The sequence below is a fragment of the Pristis pectinata genome, chromosome 15, assembly GCF_009764475.1.
Source record: "Pristis pectinata isolate sPriPec2 chromosome 15, sPriPec2.1.pri, whole genome shotgun sequence".
Taxonomy (NCBI): domain Eukaryota; kingdom Metazoa; phylum Chordata; class Chondrichthyes; order Rhinopristiformes; family Pristidae; genus Pristis; species Pristis pectinata.
In genome coordinates, this window is record NC_067419.1 from 8,241,542 (window position 1) to 8,259,743 (window position 18,202).

At 44.8% G+C, this 18,202-nt stretch overlaps 1 protein-coding gene across 1 annotated transcript in view; it reads right to left on the reverse strand.

Annotated features, from left to right (window-relative positions):
- The window catches only part of LOC127578169 (A disintegrin and metalloproteinase with thrombospondin motifs 20-like), a 487,994-nt gene that overhangs the window by 378,672 nt on the left and 91,120 nt on the right, over positions 1-18,202 (reverse strand). The window contains exon 4 of the mRNA XM_052029795.1: positions 6,879-6,906. Coding sequence (XP_051885755.1) covers positions 6,879-6,906 — 28 coding nt within the window. The remainder of the gene's footprint in view (positions 1-6,878; positions 6,907-18,202) is intronic.

Below are 18,202 nucleotides of genomic sequence, written 5' to 3' on the forward strand. Positions count from 1 at the left end.
CTAATATTTCAATTTGTAAATTAAAAATAATCAGTCACTGTATGCAACAGGTGCACAGTCCAGTCACTACTTTTTCTCATAGAATTTCATAGCATGTAGAACAGTACAGCAAAGGAACAGGCCACAATGTCTGTGCTGACCATTATACCAAATTAAACTAATCCCATCTGCCTGCACATGATTCATGTCTACCGCTCTACCTGCCATATTCTCATGTGTCTCTCAGGTCATGGAATTATACATTTAGACTCTAACTTGAGTATTGTTGCTTCTACCTGGCTTACAATCTTAATGGCCAAGACTTCTCTTAAAAATTGAATGTGTTGGTTTTAAATAGTGGGCAATGGAAGGAAGGTCAGAAGGAAGGTCAGAATGACATTGAACACAAAGTTTGCAAAGGGTGATGAATGTTTAAGTAGGAAAAACTAGGGGGAAGAAAAAGGAATTAGTTCAGATGGAGGACAGGGTGATATGCTGCAGCTGCTTGATGTGGGAACTCATGGACCTTGCTGCGGTCCAAGATGGCCACATCTGCAGTAAGTGCTTGAGGCTGGAGGAACTTCGGCTCAAAATCGTTGAGCTGGAGTTACAACTTCAAACACTGCGCAGCATCAGGGAGGGGGAGAGTTTTGTAGATACTGTACATAAGGAGACGGTCACCCCCCTTAGAGCAGGTAATTCTGGAGTCCAGGAAGTAGATAGAATAGTGAATGTCAGGGGAGGGAAAAGGGAAAAGAAAACGAACAGGCAGATAGAGCAGAGGACACCAGGGGCTGTTCCCCTCAGTAACAGGTTTTCCACTTTGGAGGCTGTTGAGGGAAATGACCTGCCGGGGCCTAGCAGCAGTAGCCAGGTCTGTGGCACTGGGACCGGTCTTGCTGCTCAGAAGGGAAGGGAGGAGAAGAGGAAGGCAGTAGTGATAGGGGGGTCGATAGTCAGGGAAACAGATAGGAGGTTCTGTGGCAGTGAGCATGAATCCCGGATGGTATGTTGCATCCCAGGTGCCAGGGTCTGGGATGTCTCTGATTGGGTCCACAGGATTCTAGAGCAGGAGGGAGAACAGCCAGAAGTCGTGGTTCATGTTGGTACTAACAACATAGGTGGGAAGAGGGATGAGGTCCTGAAAAGTGAGTTTAGCGAGCTAGGCCAAAGGCTGAAGGACAGGACCTCGAGGGTAGCTATCTCGGGATTGCTGCCAGTCCCACGCAATAGTAAAGGTAGGAATAGGAGGAGATGGCAGATAAATGCGTGGCTGAGAAGTTGGTGCAGGAGGGAGGGTTTTAGGTTTTTGGGTCATTGGGGAAGGTGGGACCTGTACAGAGAGGACAGCAATACCTTTGCAGCCAGGTTTGCTAGGGTGGTACAGGAGGGTTTAAACTAGATTGCAAGGGGGAAGGGAACCGGAGGAGTAGGTCAGAGGAAGAAGGGGATGGGGATAAGGCAGATCTGACAGGTGGAGAGGCTTTGAGGAAGGAGAAGCAGCGTACAGGCTACAAAAGTAGTAAGGTGGATGGGCTAAAGTGCATTTACTTGAATACGAGAAGCATCAGGAATAAGGGAGATGAACTGAGATCTTGGATAAGTACATGGGACTATGATATTGTGGCTATTACAGAGACATGGCTGACATCGGGGCAGGAATGGATATTGAATATTCCTGGTGTTCAGTGTTTTAAAAGGGATAGGGAGGGGGGGGAGAAGAGAGGAGGGGTGTCGATACTGGTCAGGGACACGATTACAGCTGCAGAAAGGGTGGACGATGCAGAAGGATCCTCTCTAGAGTCAATATGGGTGGAAGTTAGGAATAAGAAAGGGGCAGTTACCCTCCTGGGAGTATTCTATAGGCCCCCCGGTAGCAGCAGGGATACTGAGGAGCAGATTAGGAGGCAGTTTTTGGAGAGATGCGAAACTAACAGGGTTATTATAATGGGAGACTTCAACTATCCAAATATTGATTGGCACCTACTTAGTGCCAAATGTTTAGATGGGGCGCAGTTTGTTAAGTGTGTCCAGGACGGAGTCCTGACGCAGTATGTTGACAGGCCGACTGGAGGGAATGCCATATTAGATCTAGTTTTAGGTAATAAACCAGGTCAGGTGACAGATCTATCAGTGGGTGAGCATTTGGGGGACAAGTGACCATTGCTCCATAACCTTTAGAATTGTCATGGACAAGGATAGGATCAAAGAAGACGGGAAGATATTGGGGAAAGGTGAATTATGAGGCTATAAGGCGAGAACTTGGGAGTGTAAACTGGGATGACATTTTTGAAGGAAAATGTACTATGGAGATGTGGTCGATGTTTAGGGATCTTTTGCAGGATATTAGGGATAAATTTGTCCCGGTGAGGCAGAGAAGGAATGGTAGGGTGAAGGAACCGTGGGTGATGAGAGAGGTGGAACGACTAGTTAGGAAGAAGAGGGCAGCATACGTAAGGTGTAAGCAGCAAGGATCAGACAAGGCTCGTGAGGAATATAGAGTAGCAAGGAAGGAACTTAAGAAAGGGCTGAGGAGAGCGAGAAGGGGACATGAAAAGGCTCTGGCGAGTAGGGTTAAGGAGAATCCCAAGGCTTTTTTCTCATACGTAAAGAGCAAAGGGATGGCCAGGGTAAAGGTAGGTCCAATTAAAGACAAAGGTGGGAGGATGTGCCTGGAAGCTGTGGAAGTGGGTGAGGTTCTCAATGAATACTTCTCTTCAGTATTCACCAAGGAGAGGGGTCTTGATGATGCTGAGGACAGTGTAGGTGAGGGTAATGTTCTAGAGTATCTAGATATTAAGAGAGAGGATGTGTTGGAGTTGTTAGAAAATATTAGGACAGATAAGTCCCTGGGGCCTGATGGAATATTCCCCAGGCTGTTTTATGAGGCGAGGGAGGAGATTGCTGAGCTGTTGGTTAGGATCTTTGAGTCCTCGTTGTCAATGGGGACGGTACCGGAGGATTGGAGGGTGGCGAATGTAGTCCCCTTATTCAAAAAAGGTGGTAGGGATAGTCCAAGGAATTACAGACTGGTGAGCCTTACGTCTGTGATGGGTAAGCTGTTAGAAAGGATTCTAAGAGATAGGATCTATGAGCATTTGGAGAAACATGGACTGATTACGGACAGCCAGCATGGCTTTGTGAAGGGAAGATCTTTCCTCACAAGCCTGATAGGGTTCTTTGAGGAGATGACCAGGAAGATTGATGAGGGTAGTGCAGTGGATGTGGTCTACATGGATTTTAGTAAGGCGTTTGACAAGGTTCTGCATGGTAGGCTTCTTCAGAAGGTCAGAGGCCAAGGGATCCGGGGAAGCTTGGCCGTGTGGATTTAAAATTGGCTTGCCTGTAGAAAGCAAAGGGTTGTGGTGGAGGGAGTGCATTCGGATTGGAGGGCTGCGACTAGTGGTGTCCCGCAGGGATTGGTTCTGGGACCTCTACTTTTTTGTGATGTTTATTAACGACTTAGATGAGGGGTTGGAAGGCTGGGTTAGCAAGTTTGCAGATGACACAAAGATTGGTAGTGTTGTGGATTGTGTAGAGGGCTGTCGAAGCTTGCAGAGGGATATTGATAGGATGCAGAGCTGGGCTGACAAGTGGCAGATGGAGTTCAATCCGGAGAAGTGTGAGGTGGTACACTTTGGAAGGACAAACTCCAAGGCGGAGTACAAGGTTAATATCAGGATTCTGGGGAGTGTGGAGGAGCAGAGGGATCTGCGTTTCATATCCACAGATCACTGAAAGTTGCGTCACAGGTGGATAGGGTAATTAAGAAAGGTTATCGGATGTTAGCTTTCGTAAGTCGTGGGATCGAGCTTAAGAGCCGCGAAGTGATGATGCAGCTTTACAAAACTCTGGTTAGACCACACTTAGTACTCCAGTTCTGGTTGCCTCATTATAGGAAGGATGTGGAGGCGTTGGAAGGGTCCAGAGGAGATTTACCAGGATGCTGTCTGGATTAGAGAGTATGGATTATGAGGAGAGACTAAAGGAGTTGGGCTGTTCTCATTGGAGAAAAGGAGGATGAGGGGACACAAGATATTGAGAGGAATAGATAGAGTGGACAGCCAGCGCCTCTTTCTCAGGGCACCAATGCTCAAAACAAGAGGGCATAGCTTTAAGGTATTGGGTGGGAAGTTCAAGGGTGATGTCAGAGGGAGGTTTTTCACCCAGAGAGTGGTTGGTGCATGGAATGCACTGCCGGGGGTGGTGGTGGAGGCTGATACATTGGACAAGTTCAAGAGATTGTTAGATAAGCATATGGAAGAATTTAAGTTGGAGGGATATGTGGGAGGAAGGGGTTAGATCGCCTTAGGTGTGGTTTGAAGGTCGGCACAACATGGTGGGCTGAAGGGCCTGTATTGTGCCGTGTTGTTCTATGGTTCTATGGTAGCTTCAACCTCCTAGATCTGTCTCATCAAACAAGTCATGAAAACAACAAGGTTACTCACTCCACACCTCTGCCATTTTCAACAGTGCCAAATATAACATCCCTTTTTCATGTTGAAAGTGTGCATTTCATTAAAATGGGGGATTGTGATTTTAGAAAGGCAGGATGAGGTCATTGTACAACCCACCCAATACTTCATTTCATTGAAGACAATCGAAAGGGAAATCAGAATTGATACATGATTGACAGTTGATCAAATAGTGCCCCAAAAGGAAAATTACACCAATAGGATGAACAACTCTCCTGCCTCATGCTGCGGTTATATTGTAGTAGTCAAGGCTTTTGATATAAAATGTTTCCACTGCCAAGTAGTTCAACATATTTGGATAATTGCAAAAAATCCAGCTGGCAAATGAGGATTTTTTTTTTGTGCATCAAGTTATCACTTGGCACTTCATAGAGTGCTGTTGGAAAAGGGGCTGAAAACAGTTCTCTCAATACTTACAAAGATTCTGGAAGAGCAGTTGAATCACTAAGGCATTAAAGGTTATAGACCAAGAGCTAGGAAATGGGTTTCATGGTCAGCAGGCTCACGATGGGCCAAAGGGTCTGATTTTGTGCTGTATGTCTCTATTACCCTCTTTGACTCGATAGCAATAGAGTCATAGAGTTATACAGAACGGAAACAGGCCCTTCAGCCCAACTGGTCCATGCCGACCAAGATGCCCCATCCAAGCTAGTCCCATTTACCAGCATTTGGGCCATAACCTTCCAAACCTCTCCAATCCATGCACCTGTCCAACAGTCATTTAAATGTTGTTATTGTACCTACCTCAACCACTTCCTCTGGCAGCTCATTCCACAGAGATACAACAGTACATTTTAGAGCAATATAGAACAACAGTACATTTTAAATGGAATTTAGATAAATACTTGAAATGGAGGAATTTTCTGAACTACCGTGAATGAACAGGGAAATGGGACTATAATGAAAAACACGACGTTGGAGGAACTCAGCAGGCCAGGCAGCATCCATGGAGAAAAGCAGGCGGTCAATGTTTCGGGTCAGCACCCTTCTTCAGGACTGAAGATAGGAAAAGGGGAAGCCCAATATATGGGAGGGAAAAGCAGAGCAGTGATAGGTGGACAAAAGAGGGGAGGCGGGTGGGCGCAAGATGGTGATAGGTAGATGCAGGTAAGAGATAGTGACAGGCAGGTGTGGGGGAGGAGGCGAGAGCAGATCCACTGGGGGATGGGTGAAATGGGAATATAAATTAGGGCTGGTGTGGTCCAGATGACTTCCTTTTGTACTGTGTTGATCTGTGATCTGTGAGAGTAAGTTGTGACTTCATTGTAATTTAGATCAGATTCAATCACAACGTTTCCAGTGTTACTTATAAAGGGTTTTCCATATCCTGAGGAGAGAGTTGACAAACTAGATCGTAACTATTGCAGTTATTTCTGAGTCGCTGCTTATGATCTTGGAAACAACATTGCTTGATGACACTATTATTGTCAACAATGTGCTGAAACACTCCACTTCATGCAAGAGCAGCTATGTAGCAGAAACATGCCAACAGCTTCCAGCGGTCCTGAAAATAAGGTCTGACCTTTGTGTTTACAATTCAGAAAATGCATTGCCTGTAACTCAGTCACTGATCACATAAACTATCTTCATCAGCATGGTGACAAATCATGGTTATGTTTGGACATATAGAAGAGTGCTGATTATATCCTGTTCTGAAAATCTAGCAACAGGAGACAAATTGCAGCAAGGTTCCCAATTCCAGCACACTAACAGTGAGGCTGCAGAATGTATAACCGTCATGCTTCATGGAAGTGTCTGAATTACTTTTGGAGGTCTTCGCCATTCCGCAATGGTCTTGAAGACTTTATGTTTAAGTACTGAACGTTCTGCAAGTGAAGCTACGATTATCAAATCACTTCAGCATGTAACATCACTATTATATGCCTCGTCTTCTTTGCTTTGATCAGACTGCAGTTTTTTGGAAGAGAAAACTTTTTTCATTTACTAAGCAGCATCTGGTGTTAGTGACCTTTAGAATGCCACTAAGCCATTCCTAAAGAAAATACATTCAAATCAAAACTAGTTATTGAATGATGATTCCATACAGCCTCGTCCAAATTAGTCTATAATTCCACCTCACCTTTCTCATTTGTTATTACCACATGTGATGGATCACTTTGTTCACTCAACATTAACATAAACTAACAAAGAATAAAGTGGATTATAACAAACAATTGAAAATATTATACCATAAGACGATAAGACATAGGAGCAGAATCAGGCCATTCGGCCCATTGAGTCTGCTCCACCATTCGATCATGGCTGACTTATTTTTCCCTCTCAACCCCATTCTCCAGTCTTCTCCCCGTGACCTTTGACACCCTTACTGATCAAGAACCTATCAACCTCCTCTTTATACATACCCAATGACTTGGCCTCCACAGCCGCCTGTGGCAATGAATTCCACAGATTCACCACTTTCACGCTAAAGAAATTCCTCCTCATCTCTGTTCTAAAGGGACACCCTTCTATTCTGTGCCCTCTGGTCCTAGACTCTCCCACGTCCACTCTATCCAGGCCTTTCAATATTCAGTAAGTTTTAATGAGATCCCCCCTCATCCTTCTAAACTCCAGCGAGTACAGGCCCACAACCATCAAATGCGCCTCATACATTAACTCTTTCATTCCCGGGATCATTCTCGTAAACCTCCTCTGGACCCTCTCCAACACCAGCACATCCTTCCTTAGATATGGGGCCCAAAACTGCTCACTATACTCCAAATGTGGTCTGACCAACGCCTTGTAAAGCCTCAGCATTACATCCTAGCTTATATATTCTTGTCTTCTCGAAATTACTGCTAATGTTGCATTTAACCCTTTCTCGTGAAAATGTGAAAGGATCATTTCCATGCCAGCTGCTGAATTTTTTCAAAGCCATGTTCTCTTGACTTCAGTGACGTGTGTACACATTTAAGATGACGTTTGCTGGAAGTCCCTCCAGTTTGGTCAACCTGAGCACTGAGTTTCGGAGTCAGGGTGCCAGCTGGAGACAGAGTGGTGCATCCTCAAGGCTGAGACATATGTGGACAGCACATTTTAGAGGTTGTCAGGAAGGGAAATCAGAGAAGGAACAGGTGACCACCAGGTTAGTCAGGAGTCACTGTGGAAGAACAGAAGGATCTTGGGGTCCGCGTCCATAGATCCCTCAAGGTTGCCACACAGGTTGATATGGTTCTTAAGAAGGCATATAGAGTGTTGGCCTTCATTAGTCAGGGTACTGAGTTCAAGAGCCGCGAGGTGATGTTGCAGCTCTATAGAACTCTGGTCAGACCACACTTGGAGTATTGTGTTCAGTTCTGGTCGCCTCATTATAGAAAAGATGTGGAAGCTTTAGAGAGGGTGCAGAGGAGATTTACCAGGATGTTGCCTGGATTGGAGATCATGTCTTATGAGGATAGCTTGAGTGAGCTCGGGCTTTTCTCTTTGGAAAGAAGGAGGATGAGAGGTGACTTGATAGAGGTGTACAAGATAATAAGAGGCATAGATCGAGTGGACAGCCAGAGACTTTTTCCCAGGGCGAAAATGGCTAACACAAGGGGACATAATTCTAAGGTGACTGGAAGAAAGTATAAGGGGGATGTCAGGGGTAAGTTTTTTACACAGAGAGTGGTGGGTGCGTGGCATGCACTGCCGGCAGAGGTTGTGGGGGCAGATACACTTGTGACATTTTAGAGACTCTTAGATAGACACATGAATGATGGAGAAATGAAGGGCTATGTGGGAGGGAAAGGTTAGATAGATCTTAGAGCAGGATAAAATGTCGGCACAACATTGTGGGCCGAAGGGCCTGTACTGTGCTGTAGTGTTCTATATTCCATGAGTCCTCAGAGTGCACGTCATGTTCAAAACAGTTTCTCTACGTCGAATACACCTCTGAGGGTCCTGGCCAGAGCCATGATCACGGCACTACGGTGGTTCGGCAGCATCAAGAGGAGAGGAGCTGGAGTCCAAGGGAAAAACGCGGTAGGAGAAGCTTAGAGAACAAAGTGAGAGGAAACAGACAGACACTACTGAGGACACAGATGCAAATCCAGAATATGTGTAGCCTCCCTGGTGCCAGGGTCATGAATGTCACAGAACAATTCTGGGCATTAGAACGATGGAAGGCAAACAGCCAGAGGGTAGTTTTGCACATTGGTGCTAATGACAACGATAAAAAGAGGAATCTGGTCCTGCAACATGGGTTCAGGGAGCTGGGTTATAGACCAAAGAGCAGGATCTCCAAGGTTGTCATCTCTGGATTACTTCAGTGGATGTACGTCAGTCAATGGGTAGAGGAATTGGAGGATAGGTCAGATGAATATGTGGCTCAAAGGCTGGTATAGAAGGGGCAGCTTTTGACTTCTGGATCACTGGAAATGTTTCTGGGTAAGCTGTGCAGGTTCCACCTCAATTCGAACAGGGTCCAACATCCTTGCAGGGAAGTTTACCAATGATGTCAGGGAGGGTTTAAACTAATTTAGCAGGGGAACTGGGATACAGAGTAGTGTACAGTTGGAGGAGGCGACTGGTAGAGATGATGGAGGAAACATGGGTGTGATAAGGCACATGGGAGAAATGAAAGACTATGTTGTTTCTGTTGTAAGGAGGTCCGACTGGTAAGGCAGATGAACTTTGAGTGCTGATCAGCACCTGGGCATATGACATTGTTGAAATCACAGCACGTGGTTGAAGGGAGGAAAGGACTGACAACTCAAAATAGAATCTTACCATCAAAGTCATCACTGGGACCTGACATATAAAGACCAGAATGTGCCTCAGTCATGGGAAACCTTACTATATATTGAGGCAACGTATGTGCAAACGTGTCCTGGGTTTACAGATCAAGGTGAGATACTGACATGGCAGTGTATTGGTTAGTGTAACATTTTACAGCAGCAGCGACCCAAGTTCAATTCCGACCGCTGTCTGTGAGGAGTTTGTACGTTCTCCCCGTCTGTCTGCGTGGGTTTCCTCCGGGTGCTCCGGTTTCCTCCCACATTTCAAAGACGTACAGGTTAGGAAGTTGTGGGCCATGCTATGTTGGCGCTGGAAGAGTAGCAACACTTGCAGGCTGCCCCCCAGAATACTCTATGCAAAAAGATGCATTTCACTGTGTGTTTCGATGTACATGTGACTAATAAAGAAATTTTATCTTATCTTATTATGTGCATAAGTCCCATGTTCTCTTTTCTCTGGTGACGTCCAACTTCTACACAACATCAGCAACCCCTCACAGCCACCCAAACTTTGTTTCTTCTGGGGTGGGGGAGGTGTAGAGCTAAAATATGCCTCAGAGTATTTTTAATGATGCAGGAGATTGGTTTATTATTGTCACACGTACGGAGGCTCAGTGAAAAATCTTTGTTTTGCATGCCATCCATACAGATCATTTCATCACATCAGTACATTGAGGTAGTACAAGGGAAAACAATAACAGAGTGCAGAATAAAGTGTTACAGTTACAGAAAAAGTGCAGTGCAGGCAGACAATAAGGTGTAAGGCCAGACTGTGAGGTCAAGAGTCCATTCTTATCATACTAGGGGACCATTCAATAGTCTTATAACAGCGGGATAGAAGCTATCCTTGAGCCTGGTGGTATGTGCTTTCAGGTTTTTGTATTTTCTACCCGATGGGAGGGGGGAGAAGAGAGAATGTCCTGGGTGGGTGGGGTCTTTGATTCTGTTGGCTACTTTATCGAGGCAGCGAGAAGTATAGACAAAGTTCATGGAGGGGAGGCTGGTTTCCGTGATGTGCTAAGCTGTGTCCACAACTCTATGTGGTTTCTTGCGGTCCCGGGCAGAGCAGTTGCCATACCAAGCCACGATGCATACAGATAGGATGCTTTCTATGATGTATCAATAAAATTTGGTGAGTGTCAAAGGGGACGTGTCAAATTTCTTTAGTCTCCTGAGGAAGTAGAGGCGCTGGTGCCTCTAAGTGTCCATTAAAACGTCCATAATCGAGAGCTTTCCAGTGAAATCTCTGGATTACAATCACCCAGTGTATGATTTCATTACACCTCCAAACCTCCCAAAAAGGAGTATAGAATCTCAGCAGTCAGCAATGCAACCAGATAACTAAAGTCGTTCCCACGGATCTATGTGGAGTAAAACTATTTTACAACACAGATAAGCTTCCTTTAATCTTTAGACAGTGACTTTTTTTGACATTCAAACCATGCTGGGTGCTCATTCCAGGCTTGTAACCGAGAAAGGACCTGAGCTGTACTTTCAACCAATACATTTCTATTCCGCTCATGCATCATCTTTGATTCTTCTGCTGATCACTCAACTAAACAACCTGTGCAAACTTGGAACGTTAATGTGAGAGTCGAGCATTTTTGGAGGGTGGGGGGAACCATCCACATAAAATGTACTCCAGTTGCTTACTGGGCCATTCAATAATCTGTAACAGACTCAAGTGGAATATTGGACAAAGTGAATTAATTGGGCTCTTCTAACCTCCCAGCAGCTCTCAAGGTAAGATAAGATTTCTTTATTAGTCACACTAACATCGAAACACACATCTTTTGTGTACGGTGTTCTGGGGAGCAGCCCGCAAGTGTCGCCACACTTCCGGCGTCAACATAGCATGCCTACAACTTCCTAACCGTACGTTTTTGGAATGTAGGAGGAAACCGGAGCACCTGGAGGAAACTCACGCAGTCACACGGGGAGAACGTACAAACTCCTTACAGACAGTGGCCGGATTTGAACCCAGGTCACGGGCGCTGTAAAGTGTTATGCTAACCGCTACACTACTGTGCCTGCCCTCTGCACTACCGTGTACCTTGGCTCCAGTGCAGAAGTTTCCATAACATTTTTTTAAAGTTTTTTAAAGTTTTTTTTTAAGTTTTTTTAAGTTGATGACAGAATGTGGCAATACTGATTAGGCTAGTGTTTCTGGGTGTTTATTGCCCGACCAGCATTGATTTATTGCCAGGAGTGACTGCCATTTATGGGTATTTACCACCAGTCTTGGACAGCACTTATGGAGTTTTCTTGCTTGGCAGGACCAATGGTTCTGGTTACTTATTGTCCATCCAAATTGAATTGAGAAACTCTTTCACAGGGTAGTTAATGATTGGTGTGTCTTGGGTCATAACCACCTTCCAATCTACTCAGGTGGCCTAACCAGTACAATTGTCGCAGTTTGAATCGGGCTATCACACTTGGAACATTTTCCCTTCGAAGAACCTTTGTGACATGAGCTATTTGACCTTTGCTCTTGGTGTACGTAGAGTCATACAGCATGGAAACAGGCCCCTCGACCCAACTGGTCCATGCCGACCAAGATTCCCATCCAAGCTAGTCCCATTTGCCCGCGTTTGGCCCATATCCCTCTGAACCTTTCCTACATGAGTGTGTTAGACACTTATTTTGTACATTAGATCCTGATGGGGAGCCTGGATTTGTTCCGCGCTCCTGTACTTTGACTGCAGAAGGAGGTGGGAGCTTTTCTGATGTGAACATTAAGTTTTTCATCCAGCGTACAATTGGTGATCATTGTGGAACCTACGTAGCTGAACTTTTGAACCACTTCTAACTGGTTCTCATTAAGGGTGATTAATGGATCTTGTGAAACTCTGTGTGCCAGCACAACTGTTTTCTATACGCTGACAGTGAAAGCAAATGTCTGACAAGCTCTTGAAAGGCATTCAATACGTTCTTGCAGTTGATCTTCATCATGGGTTATTCAGGAAGCATCAGAGTACAACAACTCATTAAAAAGCACTTCTCTGACTTTAGTGCAAACCTTGAGTGGTGACGGGTAAAGAATTATCCATCCAACCTTGTACGTGGGCAATTATCATCATCCATGTCTTTAAAATGTGCGCTTTGGAGTACCGAGGAAAAGATTAGAGAGAGTGGGGGTAAGGACACATCCTTGCTTCACACCATGTTAAAGCTATTTACTCCTCTTACGTTATGACAGTGCGGACACTTCGAAAGTCATTACCTAGCAATTGGTATTGGTATTGGTTTATTATTGTCACTTGTACCGAGGTACAGTGAAAAACTTGTCCTGCATACCGATCATGCAGGTCAATTCATTACATAGTTTCATTGAGTTAGTACAGAGTGCATTGAGGTAGTACAGGTAAAAACAATAACAGTACAGAGTAAAGTGTCACAGCTACAGAGAAAGTGCAGTACAATAAGGTGCAAGGTTATAACAAGGTAGATTGTGAGGTCAGAGTCCATCTCATTGTATAAGGGAACTATTCAATAGTCTTATTACAGTGGGATAGAAGCTGTCCTTGAACCTGGCGGTATGTGCTCTCAGGCTCCTGTATCTGGAGTGTTCTTGCATGTCCTCCCAAATGCAAGATTTTTTTTCCCTTTTCTACAATGAATGCTTCTGTGAATGATCAGACTGGAGTTAATATCAGACTGCAATCATACGTATAAGTAAAGAATTAGAGATGGAGATGCAAGATCAGTCAGTGCCAGCCAACCCTCACTTCTTTTGTGCTGGTGCTAATCTGTGCATCTGTGCTCTCGTTCTCAGTCAAGCTCTGGCTTAGCTCACTGTTTGTGTTCTATGAACAAAAATAGAAACATTACAACACTACTACTACCAAGTCCCTATGGACACTGAAATAAACAAACAGCCCACTGAGACAGGCTGCCAAAGGTATACAGTAACCATCTTCTGTGAGCTATTGTTCAAGTCAAAGGAGGAAACACACATCATGCTTCAAAGATTGGCAGATATCCTGTCTTCACATGAACATAACAATGCTATAACAGTGAAAGATTTGCAAACCATTAAGCTGGAAAGGGTGCAGAGGAGATTTACGAGGATGTCGCCAGAACTCGAGGGACTGAGTTATGTGGAGCGGATGGGCAGGCTGGGACTTCATTCACTGGAGCATAGGAGAATGAGGGGTTATATTACAGAAGTGTAAAAATTATGAGGGCCATAGATAGGCATACAGTCTTTTTTCCCAGGGTTGGGGAATCAAGAAACTAAGAGGTGTGAGAGGTGAGAAATTTAATCAGAACCTGAGGGGCAACTTTTTCACCCAGAGGGTGGTCCGTATGTGGAATGAGCTGCCAGGGGAAGTGGTTGAGTCAGGTATATTAACAACATTTAAAAGACTCTGGGACAGGTACATAGATAGGAAAGGTTCAGAGGGATATGGGTCAAAAACACTGGCAAATGGGATGAGCTTAGTTGAGAATCTTGGTTGGCATGGACCAGTTGGGCTGAAGGGCCTGTTTCCGTGCTGTATGACCCAATGACCTCTTTGACTCTATGATCACACAATCATACAGAAAAAGCACAGCTTCCCATGGAGGATATGCTTTGTACAACAACAGTCGAGCAGACACTTTGGATTGACACAAATTAATGAACATTGAAAACTGAGATCTGCTCCAGCGAACTTCCTACTTGAAGAAAAGGTTATACTGACTAATGTTTCATTTTGTAAATTAGAAATAATTGGTTACTACAGGCAACAAGTGTACAGTCCATTTCATGTTCTACCGGCTTTCTCGTACAATTTCATAGAACACAACAGTACTGCACAGGAACAAACCCTTTGGCCCACCAAGTCTCTGCTGACCATGATGCCAAAATAAACTTATCCCATCTGCCTGCGCATGAGCCGTATCCCTCCACGTTCGTGTACCTGTCTAAATGCCTCTTAAAAGCTGCTATCAAAACTGTTTCCACCATTTACCCTGGCAGCCCGTTCCAGGCTGTGTAAAATAACCTGCCCCACACATCTCCTTTAAACACTCCCCCCTCACCTTAAAGTAATGCCCTCGAGTATATGACATTTTCACCTTGGGAAAAAGACTCTGATCATCTACAAAATGTGCTGGAGGAACTCAGCAGGTTCCAGCATCTGCAGAATTTCTTGTGTCTGACCATCTACCCTATCTACGCCCCTCATAATTTTATAAACTTCTATCAGGTCTCCCCTCAGACTCCTGCACTCCAGAGAATACAACACAAGTTTGTCCAACCTCTCTTTATAGCTCATAGTCTCTAATCCAGACATCCCGGTGAACCTCTTCTGCAACCTTTCTAAAGCATCCACATCCTTCCTGTAATGGGACAGCCAGAACTGTATGCAATACTCCAAAATGTGGCTAATCAAAATTTTATACAGCTGCAACATGACTTCCTGACTCTTAAACTCAATGCCCCATGTTTTCATGTTGCAAAAACAAAACCTCAATGTCATGTTTATCTGAACATTTGTCATCCATCTTTTCAGAATCAGGTTTATTATCACTGACATATGTTGTGAAATTTGTTGTTTTGCGGCAGCAGTACAGTGCAAGACAAAAAAATTAACTATATGTTACAAAATACTGTAAAAAAGGAATAACGAGGTAGTGTTCATGGGTTCATGGATCGTTCAGAAATCTGATGGCGGAGTGGAAGAAGCTGTTCCTGAATCACTGAGTGTGGGTCTTCAGGCTCCCGTACCACCTCCCCAATGGTGGTAACGTGAAGAGGACATCCTTAATGATGGATCTCACCTTCTTGAGGCACCACCTCTTGAAGATGTCCTTGACGGTGGGGAGGGTTGTGCCCGTGATGGAGCTGGCTGAGTCTACAACCCTCTGCAGCCCCTTCTGATCTTGCACATTGGAGCATCCATACCAGGCGGTGATGCAACCAGTCAGAATGCTCTCCACCGTACATCTATAGAAATTTGCAAGAGTCTTTGGTGACATACCAAATCTCTTCAAACTCCTAATGAAGTAGAGCTGCTGGCGTGCCTACTTCGCAACTGCATCAATCTGTTGGGCCCAGGATAGATCCTCCAAGATGTTGATGCCCAGGAGCTTGAAGCTGCTCACCCTTTCTACAACACACACAAAATGCTGGAGGAACTCAGCATTTTATGGGTGGTGCTCCAGATTCCAACATCTGCAGAATCTCTTCTGCCGCTCTTTCTACAAATTATTTTCCACAGATAACTTGCAGGAAAATAGCTAGCAGACACGGTCGTTTAGCGGTTAGTGTAACGCTCTTACAGCGCCAGTGACCCGGGTTCAATTCTGGCCACCGTCCGTAAGGAGTTTGTATGTTCTCCCCGTGTGTCTGCATGGGTTTCCTCCGGGTGCTCCGGTTTCCTCCCACATTCCAAAAAGATGTACGGGTTAGGAAGTTGTGGGCATGCTATGTTGGTGCCGGAAGCGTGGCGACACTTGTGAGGCTGCCCCCAGAACACTCGACACCAAAGATGCGTTTCACTGTGTGCTTCCATGTACATGTGACTAATAAAGATATCTTATCTTAGGTAGTAAACCAAAAATACGGCATGCTGAAGGTTGTCTGAAGCAATGCACACTGCATCCGCTCAATATGTATATTGTTACACGCCTGTATTTGGATACTGAGAAGTACCGGCATCCTATTGGAGGTAGGTAACTCATATTAAAGACCATTGACAGAACAGCCCAGGATTTCCAACAGTAGTTATAATGCACGATTGCAAGAAATAAGCCAGAAGAAAGCATACAGGTTACAGGGTTCCTGTGAAACTGCTGCTCTTGTGATGGAAGTCAAACATTCAGGTGCTGCTCTAATCGAAGCTTTGGCAATTTTCTCCAGTGCATCCTCAACACACCTCGATGCACTCAAATCTGCCCATTAACAAGGAGCACAACCTACTTGTGCTAACTATCCTCACACACGGGCAGCACAGTGGCACTGCAGGTGGTGCAACTGCCACATGGCTCCAGCGACCTGAGTTCGATCCTGACATTCGCTGCTGTCTGTGTGGAGTTTGCACATTCTCCCTCTGACCACGTGCATTTCCCCCGGGCACTCTGGTTTCTTCCCACATCCCAAGGACATGCAAGCTGGTGGGTTAATCATTTATTGCAATTTTTTTTATTATTACAAAATAAACTTTATTCATCATAAAAAAAACAACTATATACAACAATAAAACAGTGCAAACCTTTACATTCATGTGCGGGTCAATCCTTAGAGTTACCTTTTTTTAAAACCCACAGCACTGATGCCACTCGTGTGGCTCCCTGGGGTGATACCCCAGTCCCACATTTACAATATTTAAGGGGCTTCCTTGCCTGAGCCCGCCCCTCCCTCTCCAGTGGCAGAAGAACATGAAACTGTAGTCCTTCCCCACCGAGCCCTTGTGTTGGCTGCACCCAGCTTCAGTGCATCCCTCAGCATGTACTCCTGCAGCCTGGAATGTGCCGGTCAGCAGCATTCCCCTATGGACATGCTGGGAGACCAAATTACCTCAGGGGTAGGCATGCAGCGGGAGAATTGGGGGGATGTTAGAGGTGGCACAGCAGTGTAGAGGTTAGCATAACACTATTATAGAGCCAGTGACCCGGGTTCAATTCCAGCCACTGTCTGTAAGGAGATTGTACGTTTTCCTCGTGTATCTGTGTGGGTTTCCTCCAGATGCTCCAGTTTCCTCCCACATTCCAAAGACGTACGGGTTCGGAAGTTGTGGGCATGCTATGTTGGCGCCGGAGGCATGGCGACACTTGCGGGCTGCCGTCAGAACACTCTATGCAAAAGATGTATTTCCCTGTGTGTCTCGATGTGCATGTGACTAATAAAATATATTTTATCTTGTATATTACCAGGTGAGAAAATAGTTCCAGGCAAATAAGTGGGGGAATGGGATGGGTGGGATGGTTCCAAGAACTGGTGTAGACTCAATGGATCAAACAGCCCTTGTCAGGAAATATGGAAATATGACTCAGAAGTCTTGTTACACCTCTGATACACCTATATGGTCTATTCTAAAATTACCTGAGAAATCAAACGTTTTTGTTGAAATAATTACAAATAAAATCATTTCCAAGTGGTGGACTCCCATGATTTAGCCAAAAGCCTGGTTCAGTACAAGATGGCTGCCTGCCTGATAATTTTTAGACAATTGTCTAATTCAACCATGAAGCAGCAAAGGAAAATAAAACAAAGCAGTGATCTTTAGACTGCTGGGATTGACTCCCATGAAAAGATACCGCCAGGGCAGACAAGCAGAGGAAACCATGTAAATTAGAACATGCTCACCAGTCAAACTTCCTAGAAGTCTGTGCCAGATGTCAACGGGACTTGTGTGAAGAGCCGCAAGCTCCTGTTGGAAAGAGCTGATATCAAATCCACAGTGTAAACATTCGGTGCTTAAGAAGCTTTTCTTTTGGAAAGTTGTGCGAAGTAATGTTCCATCACCAATTGTATCAGAGAAGGACTGCTGCCCAAAATTGTAGAAGGCTTGTCTGTAATTGTATCTGTGCAATATGTATCTTTGTACAAACATCTTAAGCCATCCCTTCAGGTTCTCTCAGAAGCCCCTTGACCTGTTGCTGAATCTTGGCCTGCTTCAAAAAGCAAGCATTACATTTATTTATATTCATTAAAAAGATGAGGATGTCACTAGAATCTCTCAGCTCTCTAACTTAACCACAAAATGGAACTGATGTAGAGTAATCCAGAGCAATTAAGCTTATTTCAAAAGTTTCTGTCAATGAGGTTTATTTTTTTCCATGTCTACTGAGGGCAATGAGAGATTGTCAAGTCCTGCTACCAGTACTGGCCTGATTCCATGAGATGTCCTGAGACTGGGTTCACTATGAATTTACAACATGCTCCCAGGCTGAATTAGGCTTCACCACTCAAGCTCACTGCCAGAGACAAAAAACTGAGCACATGCTGTTCAATAGGGCAACTGAGCACACGCAATCAATAATAATTGATTGTTGCTGAGCCGAAAATTGCAACCCACCTCTAACAATAATCTCATTTTCAAA